At 51.4% G+C, this 19327-nt stretch overlaps 1 protein-coding gene across 1 annotated transcript in view; it reads left to right on the forward strand.

Annotated features, from left to right (window-relative positions):
• The window catches only part of SLC25A43 (solute carrier family 25 member 43), a 33780-nt gene extending 15908 nt beyond the window's left edge, over nt 1-17872 (forward strand). Inside the window, exons 4-5 of the mRNA XM_043571027.1 lie at nt 16399-16533; nt 17118-17872. Coding sequence (XP_043426962.1) covers nt 16399-16533; nt 17118-17318 — 336 coding nt within the window. The 3' untranslated portion in view covers nt 17319-17872. The remainder of the gene's footprint in view (nt 1-16398; nt 16534-17117) is intronic.
• Nucleotides 17873-19327: the final 1455 nt, after the last annotated feature.

Here is a 19327-nt window from a genome sequence, read left to right on the forward strand (position 1 = left end):
CTGCGTGTTCTCTCTCTCTCTCTCTCAAAATAAATAAACTTTAAAAAAAAAAAAAAGAAAAGAAAGAAAGAAAGGTCCTGCAGCCTGCCCAAGTAACTGAGCTGTGATTGAAGACCAGGTAGCCTGGAGTGGCTCAGTCGTGAAGCACCTGACTTTCGCTCAGGTCATGATCTCACGGTTCACTCCCCGCTTTGGGTAAAAAAAAAAAAAAAAAAAAAAAACAACCACAAGCCCTACTTCCCTCTCCCTCTCTCTCTCCCTCTCTCTCTCCCTGGCTCACTTGTACACCCTCCCCCCTCAAAAAAAAACAACAGAAAAAGACCAGGTAGAGGTAGCTTGTCTCCAGGGTCAGTACTTATTTCAGTCCCTCCAGCCCAGCCCAGCCCCTGGCTCCTGCCAGCCCCATTTCCTTAAGATCTGCCTGTGTTCTGTCCTCCTTTATTGCCCGTAGAGAACACAAGCTGAAGTTGAGCCCCTTGGCCTGGCCTGCTGCCTGTGCCCACTTTGCCACCGCATTGCACAGAGGTCCTATATTCGGAGTTGCAAAATCAAATGCCAGCAGCAACTTGGAAGTAACATGGAGAAGAAAAAAAAAAAAAAAAACCCGACACAGGGAAACCCAGATAACAGACACTCACCCACTAAAGACGGCTTTCAAAGGCTTTCTGAGCCATCACAGTCTTTTTGGCTTGCGAAGCATTTTGGAGAGCTAACTGGTTCTGTGCTCACAAAACGTGATTAGCATCTCAATACGGGTCGCGGGAGGGAATAAAGGAAGCCAGTGGAGGCCAAGGCGAGTTCCCCTTCTCCAAGGGTTGGATGCCATTTTGAAACGTGGGCCCAGTTTTTCAGGGGAGGCTACACTCCAGATTTTTATGTCAAAATCTCCCAGTGTTCCAATGTTGGCAAATAAAAACTGTTGAATCTTGCGTGGGCTAAATAAGCCCTGCCTTTTTATAACCTCTGCTCTATTCAAGCCTCCAGTTCCGTCAGAATGATCTTAGTCCCCGCCCCCCGGGCCCCCTAGAGAATGAATAAATGTATTTCACATTCCTGTCACCTCTGCCTGGACCATCTACCTGCCTCTTGAAGGCTCAACTGAGGTGTTTCACCTCACAGTGAGGGTGTTCCAGACCACCACGAGGAGGGGATTGTGGGGCAGGAGAGGCAGAGTTCACTAACAATGTGCTTTACCAACAATTGCAGATTGGAAAGCACTGGAAGCCAAGGTTGCTTGGGTGGCTCAGTCGGTTAAGCGTCCGACTTCGGCTCAGGTCATGATCTCACGGTTCGTGAGTTCAAGCCCCACGTCGGGTTCTGTGCTGACGGCTCAGAGCCTGGGGCCTGCTTCAGATTCTGTGTCTCCCTCCCTCTCTCTCTCTCTCTCTCTCTCTCTCTCTCTGTCCCACCCCTGCTCACGCTCTTTCTCTCGCCCTCTCTCAAGAATAAACATTAAAAAAAAAAACAATTGCAGATACTATGTTTTCATTTTCACCCCCACCCCACCCCTGAGGGCATACTTATTTGTTTCAAGAGCTCAGTGGGTAACACCTCCCCCCCCCCCGTTTTTTTAATGTTTATTTTTGAGCGAGAGTGCGATCAAGCAAGGGAGGGTCAGAGAGAGGGAGAGGGAGACAGAGAATTCCAAACAGGCTCTGTGCTGACAGCAGAGAGCCTGATACCAGGCTCAAACCCACGAACCATGAGGTCATGACCTGAGCCCAAGTCGGACGCTCAACCCACTGAGCCACCCAGGCGTCCCCCCCCCCCCAAGTGATCCCTTTTAAATGACGCCGTTAGTCTGTATGTGCCCTCTGAGCCAGCCAGTTGAATTTCCTTAGCGTTTCTCTACATGCCCCACCCTCTCCCACGTCTGTGTCTCTGCCTCCCCCCTCTCAGGGCCACCTCCTCAAGCCTTCTGTCCCCTCACAGCGGGAGTCTCCCCCTTCGGAATGCCCCATAGCTCAACTCTCCTGACGGCTCTCTCCTGGCTCGAAGTCACCTGCTTCCTTGTGTTATAACCTTCCGTGTCACGAGCCCCTCCATCCCCTCGAGACTGCAAGCTCTTTGCCTTCGGGAAGTAGGGCTCACACATTTGTGTGTCCCCACCGCATGTGGCCTCATGTGGCAGGCACTCGATACTTGCTGAAAAATGAATGAAGTTCAGGGCCGGCTTATGAGATCTCACTGCCCGCGAGCACAGAATTGAGCCTTAGCTGCCGTGGGGTGAGCTCCAAGTCCTGTGCCCGTCCCTCCCCAGCTGTTCCCATCTGAAGTCAGGTGAATATGCTGAAAGGCCAGCGTCGGAGAATTTGGATTTGTTAGTTTGTTGATTTCAGTAACTGTGGCCCAAGGTGAACGAACGGGGGGGTCTCAATCTGTGCTCTCTTGTGACGGGGGAGGCTTTTGTCAGGGGCAAGGGTGGGGACAAAAGTAGGTCAGGAGGAGGGAATGAAAGGAGAGTCTTGCCTGGGATTAATAAATTATAATCTGATAAGAACTACCATTTATTGGTCATGCAGCAGGGACGAGGCAGTTTATTATCCCGCTCCATCCTCCTTATCGACCCTTTGAAATAAGTGCCGGTACTAGTCCTGTTTTCTAGCTGAGGAAAGGAGGCGCAGAGAGGGTAAGTTACTTGCCCAACAGTCACACAGCCAGCAAGTGGTGGGGCTGGGATTGAACGCAGGCCTCTCCTTCCTCCGGCCCATGCTCTATCTTCCAGGACGGAGTACGGGGCGCTTGTGCCTAGACACCAGGTAATCTGTCCATTTCTTTCCGTTCCCTTGCCCTGGAGGCAGGAGTAGAGGATGAGGGCGGAGACCTGACCTTGACCACTGGGAGCTCACGGTCTCAGTGCCAGAGCAGTTGAAACCAACAAACAAAAAAACAATAACGTACACGCTCAGAAACGGACAGACAAGAGCGTGGTTTGGGCCAGGGAATGGTTAACTCACGTTAAAAGGGCGGGGAGGGGAGTCTTTAGAAAAACCGGGCTGCCCAAAGGCTCTCTTTTAGTCCCTGGCAGCCTGACAATGGAAGGCTTGAAGCCAGCAGATCGGAATGAGGAACACAGATGGTTCAGTAGCCAGGACCTCTGGCGGGCCACAAACTGACCAGGCAGGCACAGGCGAGCAGGGTTTCAGGTCTTCTGTCTAGTTCAACACTCCTTGCTTGACATAGCGTCTCTTCCCAGCAGGAACAGAGCTGGAACAGAGCTCGGTAGAGCCACCTCACCGATCCAGTGGTGCAAACACTGCTGAGTTCTAAAGCTCTCCGGGTAGTGGGAGAGGACGGGAACGTTGCCTTTACTCTGTTGACATTTTCCGCTCCTGGCTGGCTGCTGGCTTACTCTGGGGTCTGGCCCCTTTGGGGAGTAACTTCTGCCTAAGTCAGTAGCATTACCTTGGCAGTCTGCCAAAAAAAAAAAAAAAAAGAAGAAGAAGAAGACACTTTTCGGATCCAGGTGGATGTCCGGACATCCCTTAGGCAAGACGGCTTTGGTTGAGCGTCAGTTGTGCCGGTGTAGGGGAAGAACTCTCCCCTGGGTTTTCCCAAGAGGTGTAGAGTGGCCTAAATACTTTGGGGATGGCAGTTGTTGGTCATGGAAACAAGACTGGCCCTAGAGGCAGGCGAGGAGGCAGTAGGGAGGGGCCTGCCTAATTCCACTCCTGTAAAATCACTCTGCCCCTTTCCTCTGACCTGAGCTGGCTTACTCTGGGAATCAAAATGGCCGCCCTGCGCTAAGCAGGCTTCTCTAAGCTCCAGCTCAACAGTAACAGCAGCTCTGATAGGCGCTGACCCCCCCCCCTCCACAAAAGGGGTGAAGAAGGAGGTAGGGGAGAGAGCGAGGTCCCCACCTCCACAGCAGGGGTGAAGAAGGAGGTAGGGGAGAGAGAAAGAGAGGTCCCAGAGAAGGCCTGCTCTCAGCCAGGAAAGACCGCAGCCCCTGCTGTCAGGAGGAGACCAAGACCACAGCTTGCTGACCCCTCTGCTGGCCTCCAGCCAGCTGGGAAACGCACACACCCCTGGTGGTCACCCCCTCCCCCCACGGAGCTGTTGCTTGTTTGGCTTTGACAGCTACGTTCCTCTTAAAGCCGTAATGGGCAGACTCGCTCAGTGGTCAAGAGTATGGGCTTTGGGGGGCACCTGGGTGGCTCAGTCAGTTAAGCAGCTGACGTCGGCTCAGGGCGTGACCTCGTGGTCTGAGAGTTCGAGCCCCGCATTGGGCTGTCTGCTGTCAGCACAGAGCTCGCTTGGGGTCCTCCGTCTCCCCCTCTCTCCGCCCCTCCCCTGCTCACGCACTCTCTCTCTCTCTCTCTCAAATATTAAAATTAAAAAAAAAAAATTCCGAGCGTGGGGTCTGGATGCCGGCCCTGCCCCTTACCCCTCTGTGAACTTGCGTAAGGCGTGCGGCCTCTCTGAGCCTCGTCTTCCTCATCCGTAAAACATGGGGATAAGTGTAGTGCCTGCCTCATACACCCGCAGAGAACACAGAATTGGGTTAATGCAGATACAGAGCCGGGCACGCGACAGATCCTCAATAAAACTGAGGTGCTGTTTGTTATTGTTCTTGAAGCATCTCTTCAGAATCTATGCGTGGCGTTGGAGGCCCGATTCGAGCTATAAAAGCCTGTCCAGGTGTGTTTCCGTGTGCTCTGTGATTGTCATACCCACACAAAAGGGCCAGCTAGCCTCACAAAACCTCAAAGGAAAGGACCCTCGATCTCGAGAGAGAATGGGGAGCGGAGACGGTAGGAGGGTTAATGATTCATCGGGTTGGGTGAGCTTGACAGGCATTTACCTAGAGGCCACCGTGCGCCAGCACGGCACAAATCTGTATACTCCCAGCCCTCCGAAAAACTGCTTTCTTGATCTTTCCCCTCAGCCCCATCGGGGTGACGCTAAATTTGGCTCTTCGGGGCCACTGCTGCTCCCAAGGCCTCAGCCGGCTCCACCCCCCTACATCTCAGTCGCTTCCTCGAGTCCCCGCGAGTCCAGTCGGGCCCAGCCGCACCTCTGGTTTCCCCACCCCCACCTCCCGACCCCGCACCCAGGAACTCACCGTTTCTCTTCTCTCTTGCCAAGCGCAATACTAACCTGCGGTCCCCTTTGCCGGCTTCCCCGCCATTCCCGTTACCTCGGGCTTTCTGGACTGCTAGTGGCCCCCCTGGTCTGCTGAGAGGCGAGGCGTGCGGGTAGGGGTGGAGGGTAGCTTGTCGGCGGCCGTGATGAGGCCAGCTGCCCACACCCACTGTGCGGACCTCCCCACGGCAGAGCCGGGCGTTCCCCAGCCGTATGTGGACCGCCCTTGGGGGTCAAGGTCTGCCAAGAGCAACCTGGGCCACGCGGTTCACAGGACCATGAAGGTCCTCTTACGCCCATACGGTGGGCTTCTTTTGTCGCTCGGTTATTGGAGACGGGCCAGAAGACAAAAGCTTCCTACCATGACTGCCTTCCGCATCTATACGTCCTCAGACGGTGTGGGGACGGGACGGCTTGGTCTTCAGGTCGTGTCTTAACGTGTCCACGGAAGATAAAAGTTGTCTCCAGTAACAGGCCAAAGGTTCTGAGCTCCCGTTTGCTCCAAGTACAAGACCCTTCTTCTTTTTTTTTCTTTTCTTTCTTTTGTCCCTCCTTTTACGTACTCTTTTTTTATAGTTTTTTTAAAAGTTGATTTATTGGGGCGCCTGGGTGGCGCAGTCGGTTAAGCGTCCGACTTCAGCCAGGTCACGATCTCGCGGTCCGGTCCGTGAGTTAGAGCCCCGTGTCGGGCTCTGGGCTGATGGCTCGGAGCCTGGAGCCTGTTTCCGATTCCGTGTCTCCCTCTCTCTCTGCCCCTCCCCCGTTCATGCTCTGTCTCTCTCTGTCCCAAAAATAAATAAAAACGTTGAAAAAAAAAATTTTAAAAAAAAGTTGATTTATTTATTTTTGAGAGAGAGAAACAGAGAGGGCCCTCGCACACGTGGGGGAGGGGCAGACAGAGCGAGAGAGCGAGAGCGAGAGCGAGAGCGAGAGAGAGAGAATCCCAGGCAGGCTCCACACTGTTAGCACAGAGCCCCACATGGGGCTCAGACTCACAAACCGTGACATCATGACCTGAACCGAAATCAAGAGTTGGACGCTTAACCGACTGAGCCACCCAGGCGCCCCTCTTTTTATAATTTTTTTAAAATTTTATTTGAGAGAGAGAGAGAGAGAGAGTGTGCGTGAGCAGGGGCAAGAGGCAGAGGGAGAGTGAGAATCTTTTTTTTTTTAAGGTTTTTTTTTTTTAACATTTATTTTTGAGACAGAGAGAGACAGAGCATGAATGGGGGAGCGTCAGAGAGAGAGGGAGACACAGAATCTGAAGCAGGTTCCAGGCTCTGAGCTGTCAGTACAGAGCCCGACGTGGGGCTTGAACTCACGAACCGCGAGATCATGACCTGAGCCGAAGTCAGACGCTCAACCGACTGAGCCACCCAGGCGCCCCAAGAGAGAGAGTGAGAATCTTAAGCAGACCCCACGCTCAGTGCAGAGTCCGACCCGGGGCTCGATGCCACGACCCAGGGATCACGATCTGAGCTGAAATCAAGAGTCGGGCCGCTCAACTGACTGAGCCACCCAGGCACCTCATTTAAATATTCTTTTTTTAAACCAAGAATTTATTTTTTTAGAGCAGTCTTAGGTTCAGAGCAAAGTTGAAAGAAAGGTACAGAGATTTCCCACACGTCCCCCGCCCCCACACATGCCCGTCTCTCCCATTCTCACCACCCCCACCTGAATGATACACTTGTTACAATCGATGGAACTCTGCGGGCACATCATAATCACCCAAAGTTTGGACTTTACCTTAGGGTTCACTCTTGCTGTTGTACATCCTATGGGTTTGGACAAATGTATAATGATGTATCATTATAGTATCCAGAGTATTTGCACTACCCTAAAAATCCTCTGGGCTCTGCCTATTCATTGCCACCCCCCCAAACTCCTGCAAGCACTGATCTTTTTACAGTCTCCAGAGGGTCATATATTGGAGGGGGAGGTGAGGGAGGTGGGTTGGCACCTGGGAAGGTGCCGGAGAGGACGCATTTCAGCTGGGTCCTGAAGGGTCACCGGGAGTTTACCTGGCAGTAAAGGGGGGGAGGGGGAGGTCTCTGCAGGCGAAAGCAGCAGCCTGAACAGTGGCAGAGATGGGTGTGTGTGTGTGTGTGTGTGTGTGTGTGTGTTTAAGTAAGCTCGAGGCCCAACGTGGGGCTTCAACTCCTCACCCTGAAATCAAGATCCCATATGCTCACTGACTGAGCCAGCCAGGCACCTCTACAATACAAGGTTGTGGGTTTTTTTTAATGTTTATTTATTTTTGAGACACACAGAGAGAGAGAGAGAGAGAGAGAGAGAGAGAGAGAGAGAATCCCAAGCAGGCTCCATGCTCAGCACTGAGCCCGACTCAGGACTTGATCCCATGACCATGAGATCATGAGCTGAGTCTAAATCAAGAGTCGGATGCTTAACCAACTGAGCCACCCAGGCGCCCCCAAAGTTTTTTAAAAAGACAGGTAGGGGTGCCTGGCTGGCTCAGTCAGGAGAGCATACGACTCTTTTTTTTTTTTTTTTTAAATGTTTATTTATTTTTGACAGAGAGAGAGAGAGAGAGAGAGAGACAGAGCATGAACGGGGGAGGGTCAGAGAGAGAGGGAGACACAGAATCTGGAACAGGCTCCAGGCTCTGAGCTGTCAGTACAGAGCCTGACGCGGGGCTTGAACTCACGGACCACGAGATCATGACCTGAGCCGAAGGCGGACGCTCAACTGACAGAGCCACCCAGGCGCCCCACAGCATATGACTCTTGATCTCAGGGTTGTGAGTTCAAGTCCCACATTGGGCGTAGAGATTACTTAAATAAATATTTTTTTTAATCCTCAAAAAAAAAAAAGAGAGAGGTAAAGTTTAAGAAAAGAAGAGAGAGAGGGAAGAAGGAGCTGGGAAACAGTTCCAATTAGGGAATTTACAATTTTTTAAATTAAGTTCATTTATTTATTTTGAGAGAGAGCACAAGTGGGGGAGGGACAGACAGAATCCCAAGCAGGCTCCGTGCTGTCAGCCCAGAGCCCACTGCGGGGCTCAGTCTCACAAACCTGTGAGATCTTGACCTGAGCCGAAATCAGGAGTCAGATGCTCAACCGACGAAGCCACCCAGGCACCCCCGGGGAAAGGAGTCTTTTAGTATCTAGCAAGAGTCCTTTTTTTTTTTTTTTTAACGTTTATTTTTGAGAGAGAAAGAGAGCACAAGCAGGGGAGGGATGGAGAGACAGGGAGACAGGGGACCCAAAGCAGGCTCTTCCCTGACAGCACAGAGCCCAGTGTGGGGCCTGAACTCACGAACTATGAGATCGTGACCTGAGCTGAAGTCGGACGCTCCACCGACGGAGCCACCCAGGTGCCCCAGCGACGTTGGATGTAGAGATTACTTAAAATCTCTGGGGCGCCTGGGTGGCTCCGTCGGTTAAGCATCAGACTTCAGCTCGTGTCACAATCTCATGATCTGTGGGTTCAAGCCCCTCATGGGGCTCTTTTCTGGCAGTGTGGAACCTGCCTGGGACTGACTCTCTCCCTCTCTCTCTCTCTCTCTCTCTCAAAATAAATAAATAAACTTTAAAAAACAATAAAATCTTTTTTAAAAAGTTGATCAGGCTGGATTAATGAGGAAAGAGACAACGATGTCTCATATAAAATGAAGAACTATGGGACCTTATTAATTTGCATGGCATTCAAATTATACTAACAACAACCCAGGACTCGGTAAGGAAAATAATAATATAAATAGCACAGGGCGCCCGGGTGGTGCAGTCCGTTAAGTGCCTGGCTCTTGATCTCGGCTCAGGTCGTGATCCCACAAATCTTGTGGATTCGAGCCCCGTGTTGGGTTCCGCGTTGACAGCGCAAAGACTGCTTGGGATTCTCCCTCTCTCTCTCTCTGCCCCTCCCCTGCTCACACTCACACTCTCTCTGTCTCCCCCCAAATAAACTTAAAAAAAAAAAATAAATCCCGTTTTTGAAATGAGGAAAATTGAAGTTCAGAGAAATTAAGGAACTTGCTTGCGATCACACAGCTGGTGACCGGCAGAGAGAAGGGTTGGAATCCAGGTCTGTGTGACGGTAAAACCCATGCACGTGACCTTTGTGCCCCACTTGGACTTCCCCAAACGGCTCAGCTGTCTGCGACTGTAGGGCCCGGAAAGTTTCTCTACTAGGCTGTCCTTCGTTAACCTACTTTCAGTCATATATAATAAAACAGAACATCCTTCTAAAATTTCGTAATTTAGGTGTCACTAATTTAAATTTTTTTTTTCAATTTTATTTATTTTGGGGACAGAGAGAGACAGAGCATGAACGGGGGAGGGGCAGAGAGAGAGGGAGACACAGAATCGGAAACAGGCTCCAGGCTCTGAGCCATCAGCCCAGAGCCCGACGCGGGGCTCGAACTCACGGACCGCGAGATCGTGACCTGGCTGAAGTCGGACGCTTAACCGACTGCGCCACCCAGGCGCCCCATAGGTGTCACTAATTTAAACGACCCCCCCCCACTCCTCCCCCCCCCCGCCCACCACACACACATAACATGTCGGAATTAGTGACGTTTTTCTGTATTGTGTATTATACGCCCTTGTGGTGGGGGGTTCACGAGAGAGGCTAAAGTCTAATGACATAGAGGACTGCTGCCATCGCCGGGGGGGTGTGACAAGCAGCGGGGTGGGGTGTCCTGCAAGGACACAAGTGAGGCACATGTTGGGTGCAGCACACTTGTCATTTTATGTCTTGGAACTTAATGCTTTATTTATTTTTGAGAGAGAGCGCGAGCAGGGCAGGGGCAGAGAGAGGGGGACAGAGGATCCAAAGCGGGCTCCACGAGACAGCTTCGAGCCTGATGCGGGGCTCAAACCCACAAGCCACGAGATCATGACCTGAGCCGAAGTCGGACGCTGAGCCGACTGAGCCGCCCAGGTGCCCCCATGTCTTGGAACTTAGAGGCCAAGGTCAGGGAGTCCCTGGGAGGCAGGTCCTGGAGGGCAGGCCGCAGTGACCCAGGAGGCAGAGCACCTGGCTTTCGTCCCGGTCACTCTTCCGTTCAAGATCTTGAGTTTTCGTCTGTCAAATGAAGTCATTGGAGAGGAATATCATTTTTTTTTAAGTTTATTTATTTATTTGGGGAGGGCAGAGAGAGGGGGGGAGAGAGAATCCCAAGCATTGACAGCGCAGAGCCCGATGCGGGGCTCGATCTCACGAACCGCGAGATCATGACGTGAGCCAAGATCAGGAGTCAGACGCTTAACCAATCGAGCCACCCAGGCGCCCCGGAATATCATTTTCTGAAGATTTTATTTTTAAGTCATCTCTACACCCAAGGTGGGGCTCCAACTCACAACCCCAAGACCAAGAGTCACACGTTCCACTGAATGAGCCAGCCGGGCGCCTCCGTTGGACTAGAATATCTTAAAGTCCCTTTCAGATCTGAGTCTGTGGTTTGGGGATTCGGGGTTATCGGGGCCCAGAGTAACGAAGATCTGGGAACCAGAAGGAGAGCAAGACAGGGCCAGGCTTTGTGGTCAGAGACAACAGAAATCTACAGTCCCCGAGGCCTGACCTTCTTGGTAGTTTGTTTCAGTGATTAAACTTGAGTCTGAGCGCTGCTTCTCTGGCTGTAATTTGCTCGTACATTCTACGGAGATTTGTGGAGGATGGCGGAAAGAGGAGAGTAAGACGTGGTCTCAGCCATCAGGAATTACGGTCTCCGGGGGAAGAACACGAAACAACGAACGAACAGAAAACAGAATAAAATGTCTTATCGACTAGCCGTGTGGCCTTGATCAAATCACTGAACCTGTCCCCAGGCCTCAGTTTCCTCACCTGAAACAGGTGCATACGCGGTCAACAAATGCCTGTGGATTAGTAATAGGACTACGACTATTATTATGCGCGACGGGTGTGCTTACCAAAATAGAACTATCTACACAGTGTTGCAAAGGGAGAAACGAAACCGCGTGAAAGTTGATCCTGGTTTTCTCCGTATCATATTGGACAGTTTTTTAGCCACCGTCTTTGTAACTCGTGCCTAACGTTATGCCAAAACGCTTTAAAAACTCCAGACCACTCCCGTCCTGAGCATTTCAGGCATTTGTTCAGCAAACCGTTCACCGAGCCCCGGCCATGTGATACAGAACTGAACAAGGCCAGTCCCTACGGAGTGCACAGCCCCCTCCGAAAAACGGACATGCGAAAGAGTTGTTTGTATTCACTGTCTCCAGTCTTTCTCTTCCCATCTCTCTTGAATGATGCCCACCAGACTTTGGCCCTTACCACCCAACAGAAACTTCTTTTCTTAAGGCAAGCAGTGACCTCCGCGTCTCTAAACCCAGCGGTCAGTACTCAGGCCTCATCTTCTCGGCTCCCTCTGATTCGCTCACTGCCTGCACTTGGCTTCTGAGACACCACCCTGGCCTGCTGTCCCTTCTCAACACCGACAGCCCCTTCTCGGTCTTCTTTGCGTGACTTCTAAATGCGGGGGTATCCCCGGACTCGGGCCCTAAGTGATCTCATCCGGTCTCCTGGCTTTAAATACCATCCAGGTGTTGAGGACTCCCAAATTCTATCTCCAGCCCTGACCCTCTCTCCTGAGCTCCAGACTTGTGTGGCCAGCTCTTGGTTTCGGCTCAGGCCATGATCTCACAGTTCGTGGGATCGGGTCCCACGTCGGGCTCTGCATTGACGGTGTGGAGCCTGCTTGGGATTCTCTCCCCCTCTCTCTGCCCTTTCCCACTCCCCCCTCTCAACATAAACATTTTTATGTCACTCTCCTATTGAGAACCCCCCCCCAGCGACTCCCATGCTCACTCAGTAAAAGCCAAAATACTTACCATGGCCTACCAGCCATTGTTACTGTCTTGTTCATTCCGTTCTCACCACATTGGCCTCCTTTTTGTCTCTCTAACGCCCTAGGCATGCTCCTGCCCCAGGGCCTTTGCAGATAGCTGCACAATTCAAGTCCTTCAGATCTTTCCTCAAAGGTCTTGCTTGGTGAGTCTCCCTTGACCACCCAAATAAGACTTCAACACCCTCTAGGCACTCCCTGTATCTTTTCCCTGCCCCTATTTTCTTCAGAGCATCCCGTGCCTTTTAATATTTGGTATAATCATTTACCTTCTTTGTCTATTCCTCTCCCCCAACTAGAATTTCAGCTCTGTGGGAACAGGGACTTTCATCTGTTTGTTCACTGCTGTATCCTCAGCACCTGGCACCTAGTGGGTATGAAATAAGCATCTGAATAAATGAAAAGTCTTCAGAGGGGATAATGAGAGCTAATAGAAACACAGAAATATTGCCAAGGAGTGCAGGGGGTGAATGGTGCTTTTAATGCCAGGAAAATTGTTATTTAAGGGCCTTGTACGTCATTCTAAGGAGCTTGGATTTCCCAGGAATCCCAGGTTCCTGACTTGGGGCAGCAGGTTGAATGGTGGTGACATTCACGGAGTTAAGAAATACAGAAGAGGCCGGGTGCCTGGGTGGTTCAGTCAGTTAAGCATCTGACTTTGGCTCAGGTAATGGTCTTGCGGTTCATGAGTTTGAGCCCCACATCAGGCTGCCTGCTGTCAGCACAGAGCCTGCTTTGGATCCTCTGTCTCCCTCTCTCCCTCTCTGCCCCTCCCCCACTAGCATGCTTGTTCTCTCTCTCTCTCTCTCTCTCAAAAATAAATTTAAAAAAACGAAAAAGAAATACAAGAGTGGCCGAGTGGTTCGGGCAGTTGAGTGTCGGACTCTTGATTTTGGCTCAGGTCATGATCTCACGGTTGGTGAAAATGAAGCCCCACGTTTTGGGCTCTGCCCTGACCGTGTGCGGAGCCTGCTTAGAATGTTCTCTCTCCCTCTCTCTCTGCCCCTCCCCTGTGCTCAACCTCTCTCTCTCTCTCTCTCTCTGTCAAAATAAATAAATAAACTTAAAAAAAGAAAATAAATTTCATGTGGTCAAGGTGAAAGGCAATAATGGGTTCTAAGAGTGTCAAGTTTTGAAAACCTGTGTGCTGTCCAGGTGGAGATGTCCAGTAGGCAGCTGAGTGCTTGGTTTGGGAGCTCAGGGTGGGAGGTCAGAGCCAAAGAGAAAAATTTGAAAGTCATATAGCTGTAGATGGCGTTTAAAGCCATGGCTATGGTAGAATTTCCTAGAGAAGTCGTATAAATTGAGGAGGGCAAAACGTTACTGGTTATTAATGCCACATACTGCTCCAAAATCCAATAAGAAAATACCAAGGGTGCCCGGGTGGCTCAGTCAGTTAAGTGTTTGACTCTTGGTTTCAGCTCAGGTCATGAGCTCATGGTTCTTGAGCTCCACGCTTCGAGGAACCTGCTTAGGATTCTCTCTCTGCCCTTCCCCAGCTCGCCCTCCCTCTCTCTCTCTCTCTCTCTCTCTCTCTCAAAATAAACTTAAAAAGATATTTTTAAAAATCCTACTGAATTTGGCAGTGAGGAGGCCCTAAGTGAATATATTCATTTCTTCAAATATTTCTTGAACATTTGCTCTGTGTCAAGGATACAGAAGATACCATCGTGAACCAAACAGGCAAAAATCCCCTTTGCCCCAGAACTAAAATTCTAGTTGAGAGGAACAGACAAATAAGAAAAGAAATAAGGGACGCCTGGGTGGCTCGGTCGGTGAAGTGTCCGACTCTAGAGTTTGGCTCAGGTCATATCACGCTTCATGATATCATGCGAGGTCATGGGTTCAAACCCCGCATCAGGGTTCACACTGATGGTGCAAAGTCTGCTTGGGAATCTCTCTCCCTGTGTTTGCCCTCCTCTGCGTGCTCTCTCTCTCTCTCTCTCTCATACGCAATAAATAAACTTGCAAAAAAAGTACAAATGAAAAGGGAAAGGGACGTCCGTTAACAGACGAGTGGGTAAGCCCTGTGGCGGGGCCGCACAACGGAACACGACTCAGCAATAAAAAGAACAAACTACCGAGGAACACCAGAACAGGGATGCATCGCAGAAGCATCAGGGCCAGTGGAAGAAGCCCGTCTCGAAAGGTCACCGGCTGTACGCTTCCATGTGTGTGACATGCTCAAAAGGCAAACCTAGAAGGCCAGAGGAAAGATCGGCGGCCGCCCAGGACTGGGAATCGGGGAGGCCCTGACGGGAAAGGGGCAGCGCAAGAGCATCGCGGGGGCAGAGGGGCACTTCTGTGTCCTGACGGTGCTGATGGTCACACGAAGCTCTACGGAGGAAGGAGTTGTTGTCTTTTTTCCTTAAGAGAACGTTTTTTTCGGGGCGCCTGGGTGGCACAGTCGGTTAAGCGTCTGACTTCAGCCAGGTCACGATCTCGCGGTCCGGGAGTTCGAGCCCCGCGTCGGGCTCCGGGCTGATGGCTCGGAGCCTGGAGCCTGTTTCCGATTCTGTGTCTCCCTCTCTCTCTGCCCCTGCCCCGTTCATGCTCTGTCTCTCTCTGTCCCAAAAATAAATAAACGTTGAAAAAAAAAATTTAAAAAAAAAAGAGAACGTTTTTTTTTCTTTTTTAATGTTTATTTTTGAGAGAGAGAGAGAGAGGCAGCATGAGCGGGGAAGGGGCAGAGACAGGTTGAGAGGGAGAGAGGGAGAGAGAGAGAGCACCCAAAGCAGGCTCCGCGCTGACAGCACAAAGCCCAGCACAGGGCTCAAACCCGTGAACCGCGAGATCATGACCTGAGCGAAAGCGAGAGTCAGACGCTTCACCCACCGAGCCACCCAGGCGCCCTGAAGCGAACTTTCTATGTAATAGTAAACAGCAACGCTGGCCCCATATTTATCGACCCTTCCCATGTGCAGGACGCTGCTGAGTGCCTTCCATGCACCCCTCGTTTAATTCTCACGAAAGTCCCATGAAGTGGGTACTATGAATAAGGAAACCAAGGCTCGGGGGGGCTAGGTAAGTGCCCAGGGTCACATGGCCAGCAGGTGAGGCGGCCGGGATAGAACCTGACTTCTCTGACTCCAGAGATTCTGCTCTTCTGACTGTGAGACTCTATTGCCTCGCCCGCGTGGAAGATCGTTTTTGTTGTGTGTTTATCTATTTGCTTATTTATTTTTAAGTAATCCCTACAGCCAAGTTGGGGCTCGAACTCATGACCCTGAGATCAAGAGGCACGTGCTCTTCTGGCCGAGCCAGCGGGGCGCGCCCCTCCCGCCTGGCAGGTCTGGATTGCGCTTCACGAGAATGCCATGCTAGCCTCAACTAGACATTGCCGAAACAAACCAAAGTATGCGCGACGCTCAGTGTGACCCTGACACCATTTCTGAACGCCAGCTGTAAGGGGCCGTCCCCCCTCACGGTGGCCCAGAGCTGTCACGTGCGTATGCAGATGGCATACTGAGAAGTCCTTTCATCTGGTCCCTGAAACTGTTCTACTAAAGGACAAAAATGTGACTTTCAGGGAGGGAGCATTTTGGTGATCGGCCCGGACAGTCCTCGGAGTAGTGATGAAGTCCGTGAACGTGGCCAAAAGTGGTGTGAAAGTAAGGATGGCCGAAGTCGAGGTCCAGAAACTGGGTGCGGGAGGGGTTGTCTCAGGCGGATGCCGAAGTTCCCTGAGATGGCGTGGCATCTGGAAGAGGGGGAGCCCCCAGGGGGCACGGTCTTCAGTGAACATGGCAGACCTTCAGGAGGTCAAGAGACGGGAGCAGCAGCAAGGAGTGTGGTTCAGTGACACGAGCCCCGGCCGAGAACTTGTGGCCTTAGAGCCAAGGAGTCAGGGTCCGGGGACGGCGAGACGGATCTGCTCCTCAACCGGGGACGTCTGTGACGTGGAGAAACGAGCGGCCCACACCTGAGAGCTTCACAAGGGAGGCCTCAGTTAAGACAGGGAGACGGAGGGGCGCCTGGGTGGCTCAGTCAGTTGAGCGTCCAACTTCGGCTCAGGGCACGACCTCACGGCTCGTGGGTTCGAGCCCCGCATCGGGCTCTGTGCTGACTGCTTCGGATTCTGGCCTCTCTCTCTCTCTCTCTCTCAAAAATAAACATAAAGAAAAAAAAAAAGACAGGGAGCCAGAAGAGGGAGGCACTTAAAGGTAAAGGGCCTGGGAGAATGTTAATCACGTCCAGAGGGCACAGGTAGGGAAGCCACGTTAAGTATGACGTTTCCTTTGTCCTGAATGGTGGCTTCCTTCCGAGCAAAACAAGCCGCAAAAATGTGAACGGGGCGTCGTGACTTTACTGAGTGTTGATGTTCATCCTGAGCCCATGGAACGGGAGGCCTGTGACAGCCGTTCTTGGCCAGCCTCTCGGCCAGGAGCATAGCAACCGGGGCCCGGACTGGAGACGCTGGCTTCTCTGGCTAGAACATTTATTTCCCGTGACTGCGTCACCTCATCCCATCTTCTCGATTTCCCGCCAGGCTCAGAGCCCGTGCCTTCCGCACCGTGGAGGAGTGGACGTCCATTTCTCAGGAGCGGTGGACTGCTTCCGGCAGATAGTCAAGGCCCGAGGGGTCCTGGCGCTCTGGAACGGACTGACACCCAACTTGCTAAAGGTGAGAAGGGCGGTCAGTGTCTTCTTCCCCACCTCTTCCAATTCTAGCCCGTTCCCTTGCCGCTGCCCGACAGGATGTATGGAGACACCCTGTCTTGTGCCGACGGTCGCACGAGACCCAGGTGTGGAGGCTGGCAGTCAGCCCCGAGAGAGGGGACCCTGTGCGGCGTTGGGGCATCTGACACCCCACCCCCGAGCAGCTGAGCACTGAGTGTAGAGGCTCCTCCCATGGGGGCTCATGGCCTCCTAAGGGGAACCTAACCCCCCCCCCAGCCTAACATCGTTTGCAAAAAAGCGTACGATGTGCCCGCGTGCATCTCTCTGGGGAGAGGATCCCAAGCGTTCATCGTATTCCCAAAGCAGCTCATGACCCTCCCCACCACCACCACCACCAAAGAAGGCAAAGAACTCCAGACTGATCTTGCGTGAGCCGACACTTAAATGATTCCAACCAAGACCAGCATACGTCGCCAGCTTTCATTCTGTCATCTTCCCTGATTCCGAGAATCGCGTCAGGTTGACTGCAGACGCACTGACTGTTTTCCGCTTAAAATTTGAACATGCTTTCCATTTCTTTTTACACAGATAGTTCCGTATTTTGGAGTTATGTTTGGCACCTTTGAGTTCTGCAAGAGAATCTGTCTCTACCAAAACGGTTACACTGTGTCTCCTCTGAGCTATCAGCTGACCCCAGGGGTGGATCAGAGTTTGAAGCCCCAGGAATTACGGGAATTTAAAAAGTTCTTCAAAACCAGACAGCTGAAGTCTAAGAAACCAACTCTTTAAAACCGAATGGAGCAAGAAGGGCACTGACTGAAGGCGTGTTACAATCACAGAAAAGAGGTAGCCTCGGAATTGCGTGTGCGTGGAGCGACAAGCGGGTCCTCCTGTCTGCTGCTCTCGGAAATGAGAAGGTTGAGCCGTGTATCACCTCCGAGATCCGATCTGATGTCCTGGTGAACACCTGTGCCAGGGGAAGTTTCCCAACGTGACTGTTTTGTGGCAGCATTCCACCCGATTTCATAACAAAACGTGGCTGTAGCGAAATGTGCAACGTACACGTGCAACTTACACGACACCAAAGAAATGGCACACCGCCGCGACCTCAAAGCGAAGTGTTGTTGGAGTGGCTGAGCGGATACATACCACCCCGTGAGCTTAGCCGCAGGGTCACAGCTTGCACTAAGCCACACTGGCCTAGCTTTGCTCCATTTGACCCGAGACTTCCCAACATAGCTGCTCTGAAACTCCTAATCCTTGCTGACTCCGGAGTGCACACGCTATAGCGTAAATTACACCTTCTCAGAAACTAAATTAAAACGTTTAACATTTAAAAATTATCACTGCCGTAGTAGAAGCATCCTTCTCTATTTAAATTTGAGGTATCTCTGGGCGCCCGGGTGGCTCAATCGCTTGAGCATCCGACTTCGGCCCAGGTCATGATCTTGCAGTTCACGAGTTCAAGCCCCACGTCGGGCTCTGTGCTGACAGCTCAGAGCCTGGAGCCTGCTTCGGATTCTGTGTCTCCCTCTCTCTCTGCCCCTCCCCTGCTCACGCTCTGTCTCTCTCTGTCTCTCTCAAAAATAAATAAACATCAAAAAAAATTTTTTATGGGCGCCTGGGTGGCTCCATTGGTTAAGCGTCCGACTTCGGCTCAGGTCACGATCTCACGGTTTGTGAGTTTGAGCCCCGCGTGGGGCTCTGTGCTGACGGCTCAGAGCCCAGCGCCTGCTTCGGATTCTGTGTCTCCTCCTCTCTCTGCCCCTCCCCTGCTCATGCTTATGCTCTGTCTCTCAATAATAAATAAATGTTAAAAAAAAAAAAAAACACTAAAAAAAATTTTTTTTTAATTTAAAGTATCTCAAGCTGAGGAATTTCAGGAATCTTGTTTCAAGAAGGCAGTTTTTACGGTGACCGCTTAATTATACCCCAAAAGAGCTTCTTCCAGTTGAAGTCATGTGCAGGTGAACGGGCCTGAATTCTCCACCTTTTTAACTTGCTTTAACTTGCAAGCTTACCCTGGAAATAAATTAGTCACGTTATTCTCACAAGATGTCCCCGTTGCCTAAAAAGGATCAAATAGAACATTTGACACACATATCAGAAATACATATATAACTGGGGCGCCTGGGTGGCGCAGTCGGTTAAGCGTCCGACTTCAGCCAGGTCACGATCTCGCGGTCCGTGAGTTCGAGCCCCGCGTCGGGCTCTGGGCTGATGGCTCAGAGCCTGGAGCCTGTTTCCCATTCTGTGTCTCCCTCTCTCTCTGCCCCTCCCCCGTTCATGCTCTGTCTCTCTCTGTCCCAAAAATAAATAAACGTTGAAAAAAAAAAAAATTAAAAAAAAAAAGAAATACATATATAACTGAACAAAAACGCTTCAGGCTAATCATCTCTACTAGATTTTTTAAAAACCACATTTCAGATTATTCCACCTTAAGGACTCCATGTCAAGTTTCTATAGCTGTACTTTCCAATAGTGCCTATGTATGCATTAAAAAACAGTAAAATTGTTAATTTACACATGCATAAACACACACACACACACACACACACACAGGCTTTTGGTATGTTGAAAGTATTCGGGGGGCGCCTGGATGGCTCCATTGGTTAAACGTCCGACTTCGGCCCAGGTCATGATCTCGCGGTCCGTGAGTTCGAGCCCCGCGTCGGGCTCCGTGCCGACAGCTCGGAGCCTGGAGCCTGCTTCGGATTCTGTGTCTCCCTCTCTCTCTGACCCTCCCCCACTCATGCTCTGTCTCTCTCTGTCTCAAAAATAAACATTAAAAAAATTTT

Source organism: Prionailurus bengalensis, chromosome X (assembly GCF_016509475.1).
Source record: "Prionailurus bengalensis isolate Pbe53 chromosome X, Fcat_Pben_1.1_paternal_pri, whole genome shotgun sequence".
NCBI lineage: Eukaryota > Metazoa > Chordata > Mammalia > Carnivora > Felidae > Prionailurus > Prionailurus bengalensis.